This window comes from Triticum aestivum, chromosome 3A (genome assembly GCF_018294505.1).
Source record: "Triticum aestivum cultivar Chinese Spring chromosome 3A, IWGSC CS RefSeq v2.1, whole genome shotgun sequence".
Lineage (NCBI taxonomy): Eukaryota > Viridiplantae > Streptophyta > Magnoliopsida > Poales > Poaceae > Triticum > Triticum aestivum.
The window spans coordinates 183,220,247-183,241,780 of NC_057800.1; the positions used below are offsets into that span (position 1 = coordinate 183,220,247).

At 46.5% G+C, this 21,534-nt stretch overlaps 1 protein-coding gene and 1 long non-coding RNA gene across 2 annotated transcripts; both read left to right on the plus strand.

Moving 5' to 3' along the window:
• The first annotated feature begins 4,273 nt into the window (after positions 1–4,273).
• LOC123058215 (S-type anion channel SLAH1) lies at positions 4,274–6,483 on the plus strand. Its single transcript, XM_044481015.1, has 2 exons — positions 4,274–5,215; positions 5,961–6,483. The coding sequence occupies exons 1-2, from the start codon at positions 4,328–4,330 to the stop codon at positions 6,225–6,227; spliced, it is 1,155 nt and encodes a 384-aa protein (XP_044336950.1). The 5' UTR covers positions 4,274–4,327; the 3' UTR covers positions 6,228–6,483.
• Positions 6,484–17,863: 11,380 nt separating this feature from the next.
• Positions 17,864–21,096, plus strand: LOC123058216 (uncharacterized). Its single transcript, XR_006427093.1, has 5 exons — positions 17,864–19,288; positions 19,366–19,440; positions 19,542–19,620; positions 19,702–19,756; positions 20,843–21,096. It is a non-coding gene; the product is annotated as an uncharacterized lncRNA (long non-coding RNA).
• The last annotated feature ends 438 nt before the right edge of the window (positions 21,097–21,534 follow it).

Below are 21,534 nucleotides of genomic sequence, written 5' to 3' on the forward strand. Positions count from 1 at the left end.
AGGCACCCTGAAAAGGAGAGGAAGCTCGCCAGCTTGCCGAAATGAGCTGGCTAATTTTTTTACCGGATGTCCGAGTGACCGACAATCAGAGAGACCCATTGCACGTACACGATCGCAGGATCGACCGGGAGCGAGAGTGGCAATGGTCCAACCATTCTAGTCCAATCCTTTCTTCCTATTATCTCTCTCGTTGCAAAAGGGCAGGCAGAGGCATTATCACGCGCGATATCATCCATTAGTAGAGACCTCATATTGCCAGCGGGGTACAAGCCCACCGGTCGCCCTAAAGTAGTCTTGCGTGGCGTCGAGGCGACCTAATTATCAAATCGGGAATGACCATAAACGAACCAGCCCATCTTGCTTTCAAAAAAGAAAAAGAAAAACAACCAGCCCATCCAGTTCGACCATGCGCGGCGAATAAGCCATCGGCCTGTGCACACCCATATCCTCCGGTCAGTGCATGCAGCAGCAGCTTGCACGGCCGCACCGACGCTACCAGATGAGGAGGCAGCGCACACGCCTACTTTGCGCCACATACATTGTGGCCTGCTGCACAGATAGATTTCGGATCCTCCCGCACGGACTCCATACTAGGAAGAATTGCAGAATAATTAAGCGCCTATATGACTTGGTTGCGATCCAAGTCAATTCCACCGTGATCGTTACTTGCCACCCCTCCTCGTCTCCCCTCTCTGCCCGTTACCTGATGTGTTGCACCGTAAGACAACCGACCGGATCTTCGTTAGGTACCATTTTTTTATTACTCCATTCGATATTTTGTACTAAACCAGCGACAAATAACATGAATCAGAGGGAGTGGTATTATATTTTTGGTTACTAAAGACTTCATCCTATGTTTGGAAAAAAATTTAATGTTGCATATGTCTTGTCAAACCAGTCGCGGAGCTAGCAGAAGATCTCGGTGTGTGTGTGTGGGGGGGGGGGGGGGGGACTAGAAATATGCATCTTTGGGGGGTGGGAGGGGGGAAATGACTAAACTTTTCTTAATGTAACCCTCTAAATTTTTTCCCCTTCAGTAATTAGGCTACGACTGGGGGCAGTGGCACCCCCAGAACTGCACGAAGCTCCGCCGCTGCGTCAACCTATCATCGGTGGTGTTAAACTTTTGTTTTGGAATCATATTACTAAGAAAATGTACTTATCAACTTATATACTAAATGTGATACTTGTTGTCTATAACACCGAGGTACAAGTATTTTCAGTGATTTGGATAACAGAATGTTTGATTATATTAGTATTGGATTTGTATGCTGAGAAAAAATAACATCAATGATATCCAATCCAACATGGCAGAAAAGAATTTCTTCACAACCTACCTAGGCCCAAAAAACTAAGTGAACATTAGCGGCAAATGTATTTCAAACAAAACCTATTATGAAATAGTATGTATCTATATAGGACCGGACTTAGAGTTTTCACCAGGTATAACAAACTAGGATCTGACTTAGAGTGGAGTCCGTGTGGGAGCATCTGAAATCTATCTGTGCAGCTCCAGGGTGAAAACTCGTCAGATCCTAGTATGTTATACCTGTCAATGATGATATTTTTGCATCGTTAACTTGTTGAAGGCATTGCTCTTGCTCGTATTCTATCTTCATGGTGAAATCCTAGGATTTGCTCGTTGGTGGTTGGAACCGCCGGAGGAGTTGCTACTGAACAACCTTTCTCAATGTCCTTGTGATGTCAAAAGATGATTGGTGCGAATATAGTCGTTGTTGTAGTTTATCAATTAATGTTTTGATCGCTTTGGAATTTCTTTTTCCTTTTCTTTTTTCTCTATCTAGGCGTAGCTTCGGTCTTGTATGATTTATTATTTGGTTGCCTAATTTATTGTGCGTGCACGCGTTGGTGTTGGTTTTGTGCATTTTAATCATGCAGAGGCCGGGTATATGCTCATTGTGTTTCTATCCCGTGATGTTTCATTTTGAGTTAATAAAATCCATGATGTGTCAAAAAAATATTCCCTCCATTTTTGTTTATATAGAGCTCAATTCAAAAATCTCACCAACCAAGTTAGGTGCTAAGTGGTGGGAATAATTTTATAGTTTGCAAAAGTACTTAATTAGCGGGCTCGTTTTCCACAAGAAATTGTGTTTACCAATGTATTAATCGCAATGCATGCATGCGTGGCCAATAAATGACCAAAAAAATTTACATGCATCGTTGAGCTTTCTCTTAATCCTTGTATCCAACGATTTAATGCACATTAAAATCTAAACATGGGAATGAGAGCAATAAAATTAAGACTTGCATCGGACTGGTAGTGCTCCATACTCGGCAGGCGTCCTGGTTGGGACCTCAGGTCTTAGATGTTTAGGTTTGGCTGCGATGTCTGTTTGGTATTAGGCTCAGGCTATCAGCGCCTCTTCATTAATTGGATAGGTGTAACGACAGTTGTTGCTTAGACGGTGGCTTTAGTCTTACTGTTGTATGACTTTGTAAGGTCTTGTGAGAATAATTAATAAAGTGGCTGCATGCATCGCCTAGATGCAGAGGCGGGGGGCCTCCTCCTTTTTAAAAAAATAAAATAAAATTGAGACTTAGAAACCAAATTCTCGGAGACAATCCCTATAAACGAGAAAGAAGGGGGGGGGTATATATCAATATAAAAGGTACAAGTTCGCAAGATTTAGTTAATATGAACCATCCATCTAATTCTGATCCAACGGCTATCAATTAAGGTGAACACTTGCAAAGTATATGTCTTTAATTGGCTAGTTGGCATGCATGATACTAGATATGATACTTCTATTACGGGCAGCTTGAGCTAGGGAAAGTCTCGCCATCTCCTCCTTAGTTCATAAACCCTCACAATAGTAGTTTCGTCTCATTGAATTTCCGAATAAAATAATATGTTAATTACGATTCTCTAAAACCATTATGTTATATCAAACATGAACATGGAACCTCTTCAATGGTCTCATGCATTCTGAGTATCTTCCATTTTTGAATATGGGTACTCGATCCCACTATCATGATTTGCAAGGCTAGTAGTATTTTAATAAAATTTTGACCATTAATTTTGCCAAAATAAATATTAGTTATATGTCATAAAAAATATGTCATTAGATTCACGTCCAAGAGAAGCAGCCGTCGGTACTTTGGTGCGATAACATTGGTGCAATGTATTTGTCTTCAAATCCAGTCTTTCATGCTCACACCAAACATATCGAAGTTGATTATCACTTTGTCAGAGAACGTGTTGCCCAGAAACTGCTTCTTATCAAGTTTATCTCCTCCAAAGATCAACTTGTTGACATCTTCACGAAGTCACTGCCTCTTCCTCAGTTTGAAGGCTGTAGGCGCAATCTCAACCTAATGAATTCTTTTAAGCACGGTTAAGATTGAGGAAGGGTGTTAGACTCTGTATATACAGAGCCCCACGTGTAATTGTACTGTACATTATATGTACCTCTCTATATAATGAAAAGGCCACCCCACGTTGGAGATGTACCACAAACCCTAAAACCCTTGTCTAATAGTCTCATTGGCAGAGAAATTCCGAATAAAAATAATTTTTTAATTACAATTCTCTAAATACATTACGTTATATCAAACATGAACATGGAACCTCTTCAATGGGCTAATGCATTCTAAGTACCTTCCATATTTTGAATATGGGTACTCGATCCCACTATCATGACTTGCAAGGTTTGTAGCATTTTAATAAAATTTTGACCATTAATTTTGCCAAAATAAATATTAGTTATATGTCATAAAAAAATATGTCATTAGATTCACGTCCAAGAGTAGTTTCCAGTCAGTGACATAATTTCTGTTGCCATTTTGTACTTGCATTTGATCTCGGTGACTTGGGCATTTCTGAATAAAGTTTCAGTGAATACATCGAATCATGCAAAGGATGGAAGAATGAATAATGATGTTTCTATCATCTGAAAGGTGTACAAGTACAGAAAGGCATGGTACCCTACAGAAAGCCACTCAGTACCTATCTCGCAAATCAGAGCCAGCATTAGCCAAGAATACTTTCCCAAAATGTGAATTCTCAGCTGCACCGCAGAAGTACCAGCATAGCATTTTTTATCACATCACACAGCCCAAGTGCCCAGCCTTGTATAAGATGAAAAACCAATGGCTCGAAAAGAAAAGCAAGAACCGCCGCCCTCGGTTACTGCCTAACCCACATGTTACCTAGACCTCAACACTTGAGACTGTCAGACTGCAGGCCGGTCACACTCCTCATCGCCTTACCTTGCTAGCCCCCCTATAAATACCGAGCTCCCCTACAATGCAAAGCAAACCACATTCTCCTTCCCCCCTTCCATCGATCGATCGATCCATCACGATGGAAACCAGCTCCGATTCCCTTAAACCCTTGGGCCCCAAGGGCGCCGGGCTGGCTGAAGCTGGCGACGGCGGCACCATGTTGAAAGCGTCGACGGCGCCTAACAAGCCTCCGCGGCCGGTGGCTTCCCGGTTCGCGATGCTGACGCGGTTCCACGCCGGATACTTCCGCATCAGCCTGGCGCTGAGCGGGCAGGCGCTGCTGTGGCGCACACTGAGCGACAGGTCCACGGACCCGAGCGCGCTGCATCCCTTGGTGCAGTCCCTGCCGTCGGCGGCGTTCGTGCTGCTCTGGTCGCTGGCGCTGCTCACCCTGTTCGCGCTGTGCGTGCTCTACGTGGCGCGCTGCGTGGTCCGGCTCCCCGCCGTGCGCGCCGAGTTCCGGCACCACGTCGGCATGAACTACCTGTTCGCGCCCTGGATCTCGTGGCTGCTGCTGCTGCAGGCCACGCCGTTCCTGCGCCCGGACGCGCCGTCCTACCACATGCTGTGGTGGGCCTTCTCGCTGCCCATCCTTGTCCTGGACGTCAAGGTCTACGGCCAGTGGTTCACGCGCGGCAGGAAGTTCCTGTCCATGGTGGCCAACCCGGCCAGCCACATGACGGTGATCGCGAACCTGATGACGGCGAGGGCGGCGGCGAAGATGGGGTGGCACGAGGGCGCCGTGGCCATGTTCGCCGTCGGCGCCGCACACTACCTCGTGCTGTTCGTCACGCTGTACCAGAGGTTCCTCGGCTCCGACTCGCTGCCGGCCATGCTCCGCCCGGTCTTCTTTCTCTTCTTCGCCGCTCCGAGCATGGCGTCCCTCGCCTGGTGCTCCATATCCATGTCCTTCGACACCGGCTGCAAGATGCTCTTCTTCCTCTCCATGTTCCTCTTCGCCTCCCTGGTAATTACGACTAGATCACCTAACATTACGTTATTATTACTGTACCTTTCCTTTCGATCCTCCGGTAAACTCAGCCGCAAGTCTAGAGACGAGTCTATACGAATGAGGTAGTGTTACAAAGACGCGGGAGAAAAAAATGGAAGGAGAGTGCACATCGAGCGTTCCATGCATCCTGTGGGGGACTTTTCTCAGCGTCTCTCCATCCATCGCTTTTGCTTTTGTTAGTACTCCCTTACTAATCGCAAAAATGAATGTATCTATATATATTTTAGTTATAGATATATTCATTTTCGAGACAAATATTCCGAACGGAGGGAGTAATTGGTTGGGTAAAATAAAGGCATATATACTCTAGTTTTTATTAGAGTTTGAGATTGCTAGCCAGGGCCTGCCGCATGTTGTCCGGAAAAAAAGCTCCAACTAGGATCGTGTAGGTCTACAGGACGCCACTAGCTGCCACGCGAACTGCAAACTCGATCGTCTCCTTTTATCTGTACCTCTGTATAATAGGATATATTTCAATGAGCAAAAATAAAATAAAATAAAACCTAGGTTGAGTTGCATGGCCACTCACATCACCAAGCCCCCAATAGATCATACTGGATCACATCAAAGATCATATAGTGCCTACGGACGCATTGCCAACTAATCATGCTATAGCTTGTTAATAACATCTTCTTCTCGTAAAATAATTATTTTAAGAGAGAGAGAGACGTAAACATTTTTGTTGTTGTGTCGCATGCAGGTGTCCCGGCCGACGCTGTTCAAGCGGGCGATGCGGCGGTTCAGCGTGGCGTGGTGGGCCTACTCGTTCCCGTTGACGTTGCTGGCGCTGGCGTCGGCGGAGTACGCGCAGGAGGTGAGGGAGCCGGCGGCGAGCGTGCTGATGCTCGCGCTCGCCGTGCTCTCCGTCCTCGTCACCCTCGCGCTCATGGTCTTCACCGCGCTCCGGCCCAACGACCTGCTGCCGCACGACGACCCCTTCTTCGCCGCCACGCTGCCCGCGCGCTAGCTATGTTAGCATGCATGTGCAGACACGCGGATTCTGGTAGCCCGATCATGACGTGCCAGCCCGTTTCATCAGACGTGTACAGATGCACTTTGTACGTACAGCAGGATCGGGACGTACGGCGGTAGACGTCGTCTATACGATGCGTGTGTTGCATATATCTGTGTCAGTGTGTGCGCGTGTACATGTAATGTACGTAATGCCAGTTAGGGGTGGAGACGTGCACGTGGTGTAACGGTATGATTCTTTTTCGCTGTCACGTACCCTGGGGAATCGGGATGATGCCGATCGGGAGTCCCAGGTTCTGAGCGTACGAAATGTGCTTATCCGGTGCGAGGAAAGCTGGACGATCGAGATGCTTGAAACTAATCTCTTGTCCTGTAGTATCTCAGTTCTCAAGCGGTGGTCCTCACGTGGGTAGCTACTTGAGAAGGGGACTGATCGACTTGATAGTCTTAGGACAGCTCATGTGCTTGGTTGATCGTTCATTTGTGTCTCCAAAGTGAGGAGACTCTAGTGAGAGCATTGCCACCCGCTCGCCCCACTCCCGTGTTGCCTCTATTTGGCGACACGGGGACAACTCCCGTGCCGCGACTTCCCACCCCCTCCTTTTCTTCTCCTCGCCGCCGCCTGAGGAGCCTGAACGGGCTTCGGGCGGGAGGGAGGGGGGAGGGGGGGTCTCTTTGGAAGGCGGCGTATGGATCTTGACAATCCGTCGAGTTTCGACAGGCCCGATGCTGGTTTGGCGGGGACGGCCACGGATTCAGTGGACAGGAAGGGGGGGTCTCTTTGGAAGGCGCGCGTGTGGATCTGGCTTGACGACCCGTCGGGTTTTGACAGGCCCGATGCTGGTTTGGCAGGGACAGTCACGGATCCAGTGGATAGGAAGGGGGGGGGGGGGGGGCTTGGCGCATGCCGACGCTTTGGCGTGCTTATGCAGGTGCGCGGGAGGAGGTACGGTGCGCAGGGAGCGGGCGCGGAGTCGGTGTTGCTGGTGGCGCGAGGTGGAGGTGCGGGGGCTGCGTTGGCTGCAGGCTGGCGTGGATCTGACAAGGGCACCGCCGTGGTGCTTGTGGATGTGCATGCTGAGGCAAATGGGGAGGCGGCTACCGCGGGACGGGCTCCCTCGGTCTGTGACCAATATGAACGCTCCGACCTCCTACAGGCGCCCGGTGGTGCGCGCGGCGGACATCGGCGCCTCTGTTATAGGGCTACGACTGGGAACCGTGGTTGTTCTTGGCCTCAGGCGGCACTCCTCTATACCCTAGTCGGCATGGTGCCCGACAGGCTTTTGGAGGCTCGTGCTGCGACCGGTGGCCCTCGTTCTGGTCGATGTTCATGGATCCAGCGGTTAGAGCTGATGAGTGATAGTCGATGGCATCTGCGATGAGCGGTCGGTTGTGGTGGTTGCTATGTGCTCCTTGGTCGTCGGACCGGACCGTGGTGGTAGTGGTTGGTGGACTGGCCGGTGCAAATGTGAGTTGATGTGCGACTGAGTTGGTGTTGGGAGCTTGGGTGAAGAACCTGTCTCGGTTGTGGCCATGACCAGCTATGGCGGCGACTATGGACGTCACTAACCTTCCTGGAAGCATCAATGCATTGTTGCCACACCCCTCCCGTGCGGATTGCTGCAGCTCATGGGGAAACCCTTGATCTTGATTAATGAGATGATGGCGGCGCCTTTGTGTCATACCCTGTGGCTTTGTCCTTGGAGCTAGGCACTAGCGAGCGGGACTTGGGGAAGGCGGCGGTGATGGCTTTCTATAGCAATGATGATGATGGGGGCGATGTCAGAGACGTAGCTATGGTTGAGGTAATCGGCTCTTCTCCTGTATGTCCGCGGGGATGCCTTGGCTGGTTTGCTGCTGCGAAGTCGAAGCTGCAGTGGCGGGTCCCGGTGGCGTGCGATGACGGTAAGTAGGTGGTTCATTCAATGATTTTCGGAGGTGCCAGTCGTGTCTAATTCTCTTTCGTAGTTCTCCGTCAGAGCCGGAACTGCAATGTTTGGTCGTAGGAGGCTAAGAACTGGCAGGGACTTCATACGTCTCCACATGACCTCTACAGTGTTATTGATGTCGATGATCGCCTGAGGCGAAGCGGGAGTAATTACCTTAGGGTTTAAGGATGACGATGATGCCTCTAGGGGAGGAGTGATGACGATGACGCCTCTAGGGGGGGGGGGAGGAGTAATGACGATGACGCCTACGTGTTGTCTTGACGAGGCCCTCTTTGGAGTGTCGTGTGTGTGTGGGGGGGGGGGGGGGGGGGTATCTTCGTGTGTCGCTCAACGGTTGTGATGGTTTTCGCCCGACTCTCCATAATTAAGTGGGCAATTTGTTTTTTGCTCGGTTTTCTTAAGAGCAACTCTTTTCTTCTTAATGAATGCAGAAGCCTCTTGTTAAAATAACATCTACCACTCCTCTCCATATCTGTAAGTCGATTTTCTCTTTTTTGGATCCATATACTGATGTTAATATGTGAAAAGCCAAGGGAAGAGGATTTGTGGCACGCAAGTGCTGGGGCACGCATTGTCCCTCGTGCCCGCTTTTTTACTTTGACTTCCAATTTTTGAAATTTTATTCTTTTAAGCAAAAATTTTAAATTAAGTTATATTTTCATATTTGTGTTTTTCGTGACCAACGCTTTCAAATAAGGTCCATTTTGAATATATCTTGACGACTTAAAAAACATACTAAGTTTCAATACTAGCGACCAATAAAAATCAATTATTTTGTGTTTACGACTGACAAATAAAATTGTTTGAAATTATATCTTTGAAACATGTAGAAACTTGGCAGTTTTAGATGCATAAACAGTTAGTTTCATCATTGAAATTTAATTTTTTGAGAGGTTTTCTTTGTTATTATGCCCTCATGCAGGATTAAAGTATGTGCGTCTAGGGCATATCTAGATGTGCTATAGTTATTGCACATCTAAATAAAAAAATCAAGCATAAAGAGAAAAATAAAAAAATAAAAAGAAAATATTCACATGAATCTTAACGTAAAATCAACGATATATGATTTGGATGTGCAATACTTATTACACATCTAGATGATTTAGTAAACTGTTAAAGTATGAATCACGAGACAAAACAAACGGACGGCGAAACTTGGCAGGTGAGTGTCCCACTTAAGTGCCCCTGCGCATTTCCGAAGCTAGGGGCCCGTGGTGAAGCCGTGTTGCTGTTCCTAGCAGGAACGAGGCACGTCCCCACTAATTTGGTTGTGATTCGGTCTGTCTGATACAGGGAGGATCCACGGACGGCCGGCGTCATGATGGACCAGCGTAGTTGCTTTGGTATTGCACACAAGTAGTGACGGCTAGCAGGAGAGCGCACCATGTGTGGTAATCAACAGATGAGTACCGCTGTGGCCGTACGTCCAGTACTAGGTGATGTGTACGTCCTACATGTTTCAAAGATATAATTTCAAACAATTTTATGTCACTTATGCATCTAAAACTGCCAAAATATATGTCAAAATATATGTTACCTCTCTCTAGGCCCTAACTCTCTCTATCCCAAAATATATGTCTCAGGGCTCATTCGCTTTTTAAGGAAAACAACAGGACTCTATTACATATTTTTATTAATTGTTTAAATAAATAATACAAAGTCTTGAAAGGAGAAAAAAAAGGAGCTACACAGAGAAAAGACAGTTATATAAGCAAAAGAACAAACAAAACAATAAAGAATACAAAGAACTTATGATCCCGTGAAGGCAGATACAACCGACCTATCTATCTATCTATATATATATATATATATATATATATATATATATATACTAATTACAGACTCCTCAAAATTACCATATTAATTAGAAAATACGAACCGTTAATTTGATGGGGCTGTGTTATTACGGTGCAGATCAACCATTTTTTTAGGTATAGATCAACCATATAAATCAATTACAAAGCCCAAACACATGCTATCACGATTGCACAATATATCTACTTCACGTATATAGCCCTCAAAATTGTGTAAAAAATGCCCTCAAAATCCCTCAAAAAAGTCTATTTTCTCCACGCCTCTTACTCTCCCTGTAAAAAAAACCAATCGTACGCCATAGTCTCTCCTCCTCCCCATGGTCTCCTCCTCACGTTCTCTCCTCCCCATGGTCTCCTCCTCCCCAGAGAAAGAAAATCAATCATATCTCTCAAATTCGAGCAAGGAAATTAGGAAATTGATCTGGTGCGCTCACGGCATGGAATCTCTCCTCCTACCATGGAAAAAACAAACAAATCTCTCTCAAATTGGAGCAACCAAGTTGCGGAATAGATCAGGTTCGTTACTTATTTGACCCACAAAAAAAGGTTCGTCACTTATTTTTTTTGATTTTTTTCCTCATTTAACGTTTGAATCGACCTTATCTTTTCAATTGCATTAGGATTCATGTTTTCTACTGCGTCCTTTGACAGTCCTAGGATTCAATCCTAGATTTTCTGACATACGCGCTTTGGGCACTTCGTAGGCTACAAATGGTCAAGCAAAAGCCCGAACCCAGCTCTCCAAATAGTAGTAGGACTTCTTCGTGGCTCTGTGGACCAGCCAATTATTGCCATCCTAAGAAATTGACTTGCCTCATTCCTACATGTTTTGAGTGAATGTATATCTTCCTCTAAAAACACGGGAAATAAACAACATTCCTACGAAATCTCTGTAGGACTTCTTCGTGGCTCTATGGACCAGCCAATTGTTGCCATCCTAAGGGCAACCCCAATGCTAGACCCCATTTCGTTCGTGGGCGTCTGTTTGGAGCAGACGGATATAAAAGGTTGCCCAACTGCAGACACCATCTCACTTTTTGGTTCGTTCTGTGTTCATTTCACCCCATCTCTGGACCAAACTTGGTCGTGATTTGTGCCCAAAGCGGACAGAAAGCGGACGCTCTCTGCGTCTGTGCATCTGTCTATGTCCACTGCATGCAGATGATGCCCCATCTGTCATCCAAACAAAGGGACCCACCACCCACCCACACACCGCTCTCTCTCCTTCTTTTTGACCAACGACGCAAGACCGGCAGCCGCGGCGGGACACTCGGCGCGTAGACGAGCAACAGCAAGGCGAGTTGTGGGGCGAGGCGTGTCAGACGGGCAACGACGCCAAGCTGCAGGGCGGGCAGTAGGGCGGGGCGCGTCGGTCGGAGCAAGGATGGCGGGTCGCGGTTGGAGGCGGCGGGTGCGTCTGTCAGAGCGGAGCGAAGCGGGACGGGGCAGGGCGCGGGCGCGTCGGCCGGAGCAGGGCGGGGCATGGCTGTCACGTAGTTGGAGCAGGGCGGGACGTGACCGCGTCGGCCGAAGCGGGGCGGGGCGCGAGCGGGCGGGCGCGGGCGAGGGCGAGCGCCGGGGCGGGGATGGGCGCGAGTGAGCGTGGCTGGAGCGGGGCCATGACGCTGGCGGGGCAGGGATGGCGCGGGCGAGGGCAGGAAGGGCACTGGCATGCCGCGGGAGGGCGCGGCCATGGCACGGGAAGGGTGCGGCTCGGCGAGGCAGGGATGACTTGCGCTAGGACGACCGGGGCGCGGCGAGGACGGGGATGGCGCAGGCGGGGCGCGACCAGGGCGGGGATGGCGCGGGCGGCAGGCAGGCAAGGCTGGCTACTACTGCTGCTGGCGAGGCAGCGGCTAGCGGCGGTGAGCGGTGAGGCCAAGCGCGCAGGCGAGCTCGATGGGCGTGGGCGCAGGCTCTAGGGGCGGCATGCGCGTGGCCGGGGCTGGGGTGTGACGGGTGATACGTCTCCAACGTATCTATATTTTTTTATTGTTGTATGATGTTATTTTATTATTCTAGTATGTTTTACAATCATTTTATAAAAACTTTATATCATTTTTTGGGACTAACCTATTGACATAGTGCCCAGTATCAGTTGTTGTGTTTGCTTATTTTTTACGTCGCAAAAAATCAATACCAAACAGAGTCCAGACACAGCAAAACTTTTTGAAGAATTTTTCTAGACCAGAAGACACCTGTTGGGCCAAAGAAGTATCAGATGAGGGCTCCGAGGGGAGCACAACCCACCAGGGCGCGCCTGGAGGCCCAGCCGCGCCCATGTGGGTTGTGCCCACCTCGGCTACCTCCCGCACCGCCTCTTCGCATTATAAATCTCCAAATATTCTGGAAACCCTAGGGGAGTCGCCGAAACACAATTCCAGCCGCCGCAAGTTCTAGTACCACAAGATCCAATTTAGACACCATCACGAAGGGGTTCATCATCCTCATTGGCGCCTCTCCGGTGATGCGTGAGTAGTTTATCATAGATGGCTTCCTCTCTCTCTCTCTCTCTCTTCCTCTCTCTCTCTTGATTCTCAATACAATGGTGTCTTGGAGATCTATTTGATGTAACCCTTTTTGTGGTGTGTTTGTTGGGATCCGATGAACTTTAAGTTTATGATCAGATTTATATATACATGAAAATTATTTGAGTCTTATTTCTTATATGCATGATTATTTATTGCCTCGTATTTCTTCTTCGAATCTTTGGTTTAGTTAGGCCAACTAGATCGATTTTTCTTACCATGGGAAGATGTGCTTTGTGATGGGTTCGATTGTGCGGTGTTCTTTCCCAGTGACAGAAGGGGCAGCAAGACACACATGTATCGTTGCTATTAAGGATAACAAGATGGGGGCTATTCCTACATGAATAGATCTCGTCTACATCATGTCATCGTTCTTATTGCATATTCCATTTCTCCATCAACTTAATACACTAGATGCATGCTGGATAGCCGTCGATGTGAGTAATAGTAGTAGATGTAGGCAGGAGTCGGTCTAGTAATTTTGGACGTGATGCCTATATATTGATCGTTGCCTGGATATCGTCATAACTATTAGATTTTCTATCAATTTCCTAACAGTAATTCACGCACCGTGTGCTATTTCTTGAGAGAAGCCACTACGGCCCCTGGGTGTATTCTTTAACATATTTGCATTCTGATCTATTATTTGCCTTTGAGATCTATTTTTATTTGCTTTTATTTTTAGATCTATTATTCCAAAAAATCAAAAATACTTTGCTGCACTTATTTTTATTTGTTTTGCATTTTTTAATGCGCGTTTATTCGAGATCTATTTATCCAATCTATCACAAATTTTATCCCGTCAACTTGACAATTTCCAACGCCGTTACCCATAAGAGGGATTGACAACCCCTCATAAGTGTCGGGTTGCTAGTATTTGTTCTTTGTGTGCAGGTGACATTTACATAGTGTTGTTTGGTTCTCCTACTGGATTTATACCTTGGTTTCATAAGTGAGGGAAATACCTACCGTAGTTGTGCTGCATCATCCCTTTCTCTTTGAGGAAATATCGACGTAGTTCAAGCGACATCAGTGGGCGAAGTGCAGGCGAACGTTTTGGAGTTGTCTGCTGCATTGGGAGCCTCCAACAAAATTCAGAAACGCATGCCCATTTTGGCACCCATTGCCACTCCAAAGGACGAAATCTAGACGAAAGAGACGTTCGTTTGGGGTCTAGCGTTGGAGTTGCCTTAAGGAATTGACTTGCCTATTCCTACGCATTTGAGTGGACATGTAGCTTCCTTCAAAAACACAGGAAATGAAGAACCTTCCTACGAAGTCTTTGTACACATTTCCTACGAACCGACTGCATCTATATGAATTTTTCTATGGAATTATTGTTCCTATGTTTTTCCTATGAAAATCCTCCAAACCAAATGAGGCCTTAGCTTTTGCATTAACTTTAGTGTAAAATTGTGCTAAATGTGAGACATTTATTTTAAGATGAAAAGAGTATACTACATCAGCAAATTTCCTTTTGAGGACCACTTTGGTTCATAGAAAGCCAACTCTAGGTGTCGGCCGATCAACGTAAGTGCCAGATTGATCGCCTCAGAAGCCGTCTTATGGGGCAGTTCTTCTCTGTCGATCATCATCTCCTATGCCCAACCTCTCTCTTCCACTTTCCACCTCTTACGACGTTGCGATGCAACACTTCCTTGGAGCGTCATCACACATTCCCACGTCACGCAACACCATGATCTCATCGCCGCGTGCCTCCCATCTCGTCGTCGTGCGGCCTCAACTCCCTCACTCGCTACTCTGTCGCCCTCCACACGCAATCTCTTGAAACCTCGTCTTCATGCAATATTCATGGCTCGTGGCTCGTCCTCATCCTTTCACAGCACCGCCACACATCATCGACCTCTGCTAGCATCCCGTCATCATTCGCATGCACGGGTGACTACGCTTGCATATGTTGTCTTCACAACACCAGTCGTTGTGGGTTGCAGCGTCGATGCTTGTAGAAGTGAATACAGAAGAAAATTGGTGGAATTGTTTGATGTATTGCTTGAGCCTCATGGGCGTATATATAGAAATACATGATCAACTTGAAGTACAAGACAAGGTAGAAATAAATCCTACGCTATCATATGTTTCCTAATAATCAAGATACTAAATGCCCCGCAGCAGTCAAAACGATAGCGATGCAAATGGTGAGACTGGAGAAGAGTCTGAAGGTAAGCCAATAGACACCCACAGACTCACACACCTGTAGCGGTCGACGCATCACAGAAGTCTTGGCTGGAGTGGAAACCAACGAGGTTGCTCAGGAAAGGCAGTAGCCCTGGTCGCTGTCTAGGTAACCGAAAGTGTAGTGTGGTGTAGCCGTGGTCAAGGTAGTCGTGCCAAGAACGTCATGGTCGATGTCGAATCAGGGTGATCGGTGTTGAGGTAGTTCCCGATGGGCCGCGGGCGCCGAGTAAGTCATGGGCACTCAGAAGTGGTGTACCGGGAATAAGACGATGTTGACGAGGAATCGCGCCGGGTTTGCCAAGCCCGGGGCACGTCGTGGACGAAGGCACGCATCGGTGTTGCCGGCACCTGGAATGCGTAGACGGATGAACTCGATGCTGACAAGGCATCGCTCCAGGCTTGCGAGGCCCAGGGATACATCGTGGATGAAGGCACGCGTCGGTGTTGCAAGGACCGGACATGCATAGACGGGGGCCTACACGAACTGTAAGCCATGTCGTAAGGGCCAGCAGAGGAGGACACGACGACGGTTGTGGCGCCAGTCAACGTGGAGTAGAAGGTGACAATATCAACCATAGTTGTCGGAGTAGATGAAGTGGTCAGGAAAGATGAAGGCAACGATGGCGATGAGATGGTGTAGGATGAAGATGAAGGGGTGGAGTGGCAATGCGGCTTGGGTGAGCGAGTGGCAGCGACATGAGGGGCGGTTGATACGTCTCCAACGTAACTATGATTTTTGATTGTTCCATGCTATCATAGTATCAATCTTGGATATGCAATTATGTATCATTTTTTGGGACTAACCTATTAACCTAGTGCCCAGTGCTACTAGCTGTTTTTTTTGCTTGTTTTTGGCTCTTCAGAAAATCAATATCAAACAGAGTCCAAACGGAGAAAAAACTTTGGATTAATTTTTTCTGGACCAGAAAAGACCCTAGAACGTTCGGGAGAAGACATAATGAGCCACGAGGGAGCGACAAGCTCGGGAGGTGCGCCCAAGGGTGCCCCCAGGCTTGTGGGCCCCTCGTGGCACCGCTTGACCTAATTCCGCCTTTGTAAATTCTCAAATATCCCCCTGACATCAGAGAGCCACCCAAAATATTTTTTTTGCCACTGCAAGTTTCTGTTCTTGCGAGATCCCATCTGCAGGCCTTCTCTTGTACTCTGCCAGAGGGGGAATTGACCACAGAGGGGCTCTACATCAACCTTGCTGCCCTTCGGATGATGTGTGAGCAGTTTACCACAGACCTACGGGTCCATAGCAAGTATCTAGATGGCTTCTTCTCTCTCTTTGATCTTTAATACAATGTTCTCCTCGATGTTCTTGGAGATCTATTTGATGTAATGACTTTTTGCAATGTGTTTGTTGGGATCCGATGAATTGTGAGTTTATGATCAGATTATCCATGAACATTATTTGAGTCTTCTCTGAAATCTTCTATGCATGATTATTATAGATTTGTATTTCTCTCCGATCTATTGATTTGGTTTGGCCAACTAGATTGATTTTTCTTGCAATGGGAGAGGTGCTTTTGTGATGGGTTCGATCTTGCGGTGCTCAATCCTAGTGACAGAAAGGGACATGACACATATTTGCATCATTGCCATTAAGGATAAAAAGACGGGGTTTATTCATGTGTGGGTTTGCTTTGTGTACATCATGTCATCTTGCTTAAGGCGTTACTCCGTTCTTTATGAACTTAATACTCTACATGAATGTTGGTAGCAGTTGATGTATGGAATAATAGTAGTAGATACAGGCAGGAGTCGGTCTACTTGTTTCGGACATGATGCCTATATACATGATCATTGCCTTGGATATCGTCATGATTATTTGCTTTTCTATCAATTGCCCAAAAATAATTTGTTTACCCGCCGTATTCTATTTTCAAGAGAGAAGCATCTAGTGAAAACTATGCCCCCCGGGTCTAGTTTTTATCATATATTAAAATAAAAAATACCTTGCTGTATTTTTCTTTATTTTTGTGTTTTATTTATGTATCTATCACTACAAGATTTGATCCTTGCAATTAACCTCGAGTCATTGACAACCCCTTGTTCATGTTGGGTGCTAGTATTTGTTATTTTGTGTGTAGGTACGGCAAATGTGGTGTTGCGTGGTTCTCCTACTGGATTGATCACCCTGGTTCTTAACTGAGGGAAATAGTTATCTTTACTATACTGCATCATCCACTCATCTTCAAGGAAATCCCAATGCAACTCACAAGTAGCAGCGGCGCGACTCGGATAGGCGAGCAACACCAACACGGAGGAAGAAGAGCGGCGGCGGCTAGGCTACGAGCACAGCGACGGTGCTTGAAGTAGGCGAGGAAGAACCCGACAACGTGACGAATACTAGATGCGGATGGTGGCGTTCCCGCATCTAGGGAGGCGTCGCTGCGCATATCACATAGAAGTCAACACGTGGGAACACGGAGTGGACCGCGTGCCACGACGCTATGGCTCGAAGGGGCATTGTAGCAGCAATGCGCGGGTCGGAGCAATGACGGGGAAGTACTCGAGGCGGTGGCAAGGACAGTGTGCCACGCGCGTTATGGACTGAAGGGGTGACACAGCGGAAGCGCGAGGGTCTATGCAGCCATAGGATGACCTCATGGAGACGAGTCGACCGCGTTCCTCGACGGTACGGTCCAAAGGGGTGACGTGATGACCCACAAGTATATGGGATCAATTGTCACTACACCACAACACTTGATTGGGGGCAGTTAACTGCCAGGAGAAAAACCTATCTAAGGGCAAACTAGCTGCCGGGACATTAGTTTCTGCCGCTAAAATCACATTAGGGCATATGAACTGCCGGGAGAACTTGAGCAACAACGGCGCTGTAACTGCCGGTACATTTTACGGCCCAAAAACTGCCGGGAGAACTAAATTTCGGCCCATAGTCTGCTGGAGAGCGCCTTTGCCATGAGACCCTAAAGTCGGCCCTAAGCGCGCGCCAACGAGAAAAAAAGAGCGCGCGACTTTGGCGGAATTTTAGGCCCAAGAAGAAATACACGCGCCAGCCCTCCTGCAGTCCTGCTCCACCAGACCGCATAACCCTAAAAAATAAAAAATCAGACCGCATCTCCGCCCCCAAATCCACGCCCAATCCCCGCCACCAGACCGCCGCCGCCACCAAACCTTCCCACCACCGAAGCGCACTGCCGCCCCCAAATCTTCGCACCGCCGTCGCGCGCTGCCGCCCCCAAAGCTTCCCACCGCCGCTGCGCGGCCGCCTTCCACTTAGTCCACCGCCGGCATAGCCACTCACCATCGCAACCCCTCTGCCTCCCACAAATCGAGACCCTCCACAGGACTGCAAGGCCTCCGCCCCCAACCATCCCACCACCGACGGAAGCTCTCCAACCGAGCACTTCCGCCGTCGCCCTCCATCACGGCAGCCCCTCCGCCCCTCCGCCGCCCCCAACAACCAACCCACTGCTGCCGACCACTACTGTCCACTATTGTCGTCGCCTCACTCCATAGCGGCACCGCCGAGCACCCGATTGACACGGAGCAGCACCATCGTCGCTGAGCCACCCCACCGGCGGCCACCATCCTCGCCACCAACCTACTCACGCACTTACTCCTCGAGCAGGCCTCCCCGAAAGTTTCACCGAGCACCAAGCCGCGGGTCCGCCTCCTCCACACGTGCCCCCGAAGCAGCAGGTCGTCGACCCTCTCCTCAACATCCTTTCCGTGGACTTCACTGCCTCCTATACTTCATTTGACAGGTGATATGTTGCAATTTTTGTGCCCTTTTTTGTTCTGAATGTGCCCTCCTATACTTCAGCACTGAACTATTCCGGCAGTTAGAACAAATCAACAGTTTGTAATTGCTTTGATATGATAACGGCGAAAAAACCATGAACCAGACAGGTTTGAAGGTTCTTTGGTTGTCTAAAAACAATCACTACTACTGTTAGTATCCCTTTAGATCAAAGGACATGTACTGTTGGTGATTAACAAGTGCATACCGTAATTAAATTGGTTGACACCTGACTGTTTAGTTGAGCTTTGGAGGTCATTTTAATTTGAGATGAAACAAAGCTAATTATTTTAAGTGTTTGTTTGTTTAGTTGATGCACCTACTACCATCTTTGTTTGTGTTTTGTGAAATACCATATGTGGACAGAATAGGTGCTATGCTTTTATGATATAGATGATGACATTCTTACTGCTATTTTGGTTATTGTATTTTCTGAAATGACATGTTTCAGTTAATTATATTCTGTTGTGTGATGACATTCCTTCTTCGTATTGTATTTCTTGTTGCTTGTACTAGATACGGACGATATGCATTTTTGTTACTAGATTTTTTTCCTTAATAGAAGTATTCTTTCTTTCTCATGTTAGGCAATTTTAGTTAAATTGGTCAAGAATGGATAAGAGTGGGATGGGGATTACGATGAGATGCTCAATCTTAGTGACCATGATGAGGTTCAACCTGATGATGTTCAAGAGGAGATCGACCTAGATGATTACGATGAGATGCTCGAGTTCTTAGGTCCCAAACGACTAGAGATGTTGATGACATGCCAAGTGACGACATTGAAGAGCATGAAGGTGTGTAGCTCTGAAATCTATGTATATAGACTGTTAGTTAAATGGATGATAGCCAAGTAACTATTTTCCATGTTTAGACCATGAGTTGGATCAAGAAACGAAGGGGAAGAAGGAAAAAAAAGCACTAGAATGCACAATGTGTATGATTTCTGGTATAACTTGCCCCTTTATCTCTCGATGACTTGTAGTATAACTTTCCCCTTTATCTAATACATCACCCTTACACTCTCCATTTACACTTGCTTGAAAGCAGATGTACTATGTTGTGGATGACAAACTGAAGGATTGGCTAATGGGAAGCGCTGTGATGTATCACATGGCCATACAAGCATGTGAGCTTTTGTTCTTCTGATTGAACTTAACAATTACTATCATGGTTGATTGCTTAAGAAGCTTTTGTTCTATGTATGCAGTTGGAAGTGGACAAGTCCATGACGAAAGCAGGAATGCGACCACAAGCAAGCTGAGGTAATATGCATGTTTCTTTAAGATCGAATCTTATTCTAGCATGCTAGCTGGGTCGTTGAGGTAGAGTGGTAGGCGACGTAATCATATTTTGTTTTTATGTTTGTATGTTTCCAAGAAATTTCATGCACTCGACTATGTACAGTACTGAATTTTACAAAATAAAAATATTTCATAGAGTAACTACTGTGCTGAAATCTTTTACGTCATTCCTGGAGACTCAGTACAAATGTTTATCTTAGTAAAAAAGGAAAGATTCAAACTGAGCATGTTTTGCCTATTTGAACATGAAAGATTTTTGACTGTGAGTTAGAACTCGGTGTTAAACTCTACTATACAGTACAAAATTTCAGACTTGTTTTGGCGTATAAAACTGATCCTCATACCAGTTTTGGCTTGCTAGTCTGCTAGAGGGTATTCTCTTCAATGAACTCTATTAAAAACAAGCTAAGATGCATGAGATAGACAGAGAAATATGTAATCAATGGTTATTTCATGAGTTTCTTTTTTCCTATGATATAGAGAAACCAATAACCAATGGCCTGCCCCTGCCTATTTGTACAGAGGTTTGCCTATTTGTACTATTGTACTATGTATAGTACAGAGTTTTGCCTACTTGTATACTATTGTGCTGTTTATAGTATAGACTTTTACCTATTTGTACACAGTTTTAACTATTTGTTCAATATAGTACCGTATAGAGTTTTGCCTATTTGTTGAGTTTAACTCGGTGCAAAAAAAGATTCGAACTCAGAGTACTATATTAACTCCAGTGGTACATGTTTAACTCAGGTTTAGTCATAGCTTTCACTAGAAAGTTGTATTTTTTTAGACTAAGCAGCTTTTGCAAGTTGATTGTACAACTTTTTGTTTTGCTTATTTGCACATGAAGATTTGTCTATGTGTACTTCAAACAAATCTTTCTTGATCTATTGATGTAACCTTGCTTGCTGTGATGATGAGATGCTGCACACTTAGAAGAGTTTTATTTATGCCGACGAGTTAAAAACTGAAGCATGTCAAAATCTTTAATGTGCTAATTTAAAATTTGAAACGAGAGCTCCATTTTGAGTTTTCTATTTGTTGCAGATTTCCCTACAGAGTTGATGGAGCTTTGGAAGATCTTCAATCTGCTGAAGAGTTCGGAGATTTGGAAGATCTTCAAGCTAGTGAAGATTTGGTAGACCTATAATTAAGTTCGTAGAGTGATTATGACACTTGCTCTGCTCATTTTGCTGGTTGTTAAGCCAGTATATGCTCATTTTGCTTGTGTGACACACCCTAGAAACATATGTACTCCTTTTGTGGCACACATTTAGAAACATGATGTATTGTACCTTTTGTGGCACGACCAACTTATACATATGGCTATTATGTTAATTTATCGAATCAACTTTAAGGTTCTGGGTGAGGTCTACATTCTACTCTGATTGAAGTGTATGGATGAGACATGTTACTTTGAGTGAAATGTGTGTATAAATCGTGTGGTATGTACTGATGGTTTGAACAGAATGAATGGATATTACATAAGGGATGCCTAAAAAATAGGAAGTGAAATCTATGTGCTGGCATAAGAACTGCCAGGAAAATGAGCTTCTGCAGGTACCAAGACTGCCGATAATTGATGTTACACGTGCCTTGACCAATCTGCCGGGAGAAAGTGGACTGCCGGCAAATAGATGGGCACCGGCAATGCAACTGCCAGGAAAAAAATTATCTGCCGGGAGAAGTAATCCCCGGCAGCCGTTCTCGTGGCGGTTCTATCTCCCGGGAGAAAACCT

Bases quoted from the DNA above. Each gene is read 5' to 3' on its own strand.
- LOC123058215 (XM_044481015.1), top strand. From the start codon at position 4,328: ATGGAAACCAGCTCCGATTCCCTTAAACCCTTGGGCCCCAAGGGCGCC. The intron at 5,216-5,960 runs GTAATTACGACT...TGTCGCATGCAG, and splicing joins TGTTCCTCTTCGCCTCCCTG to GTGTCCCGGCCGACGCTGTT.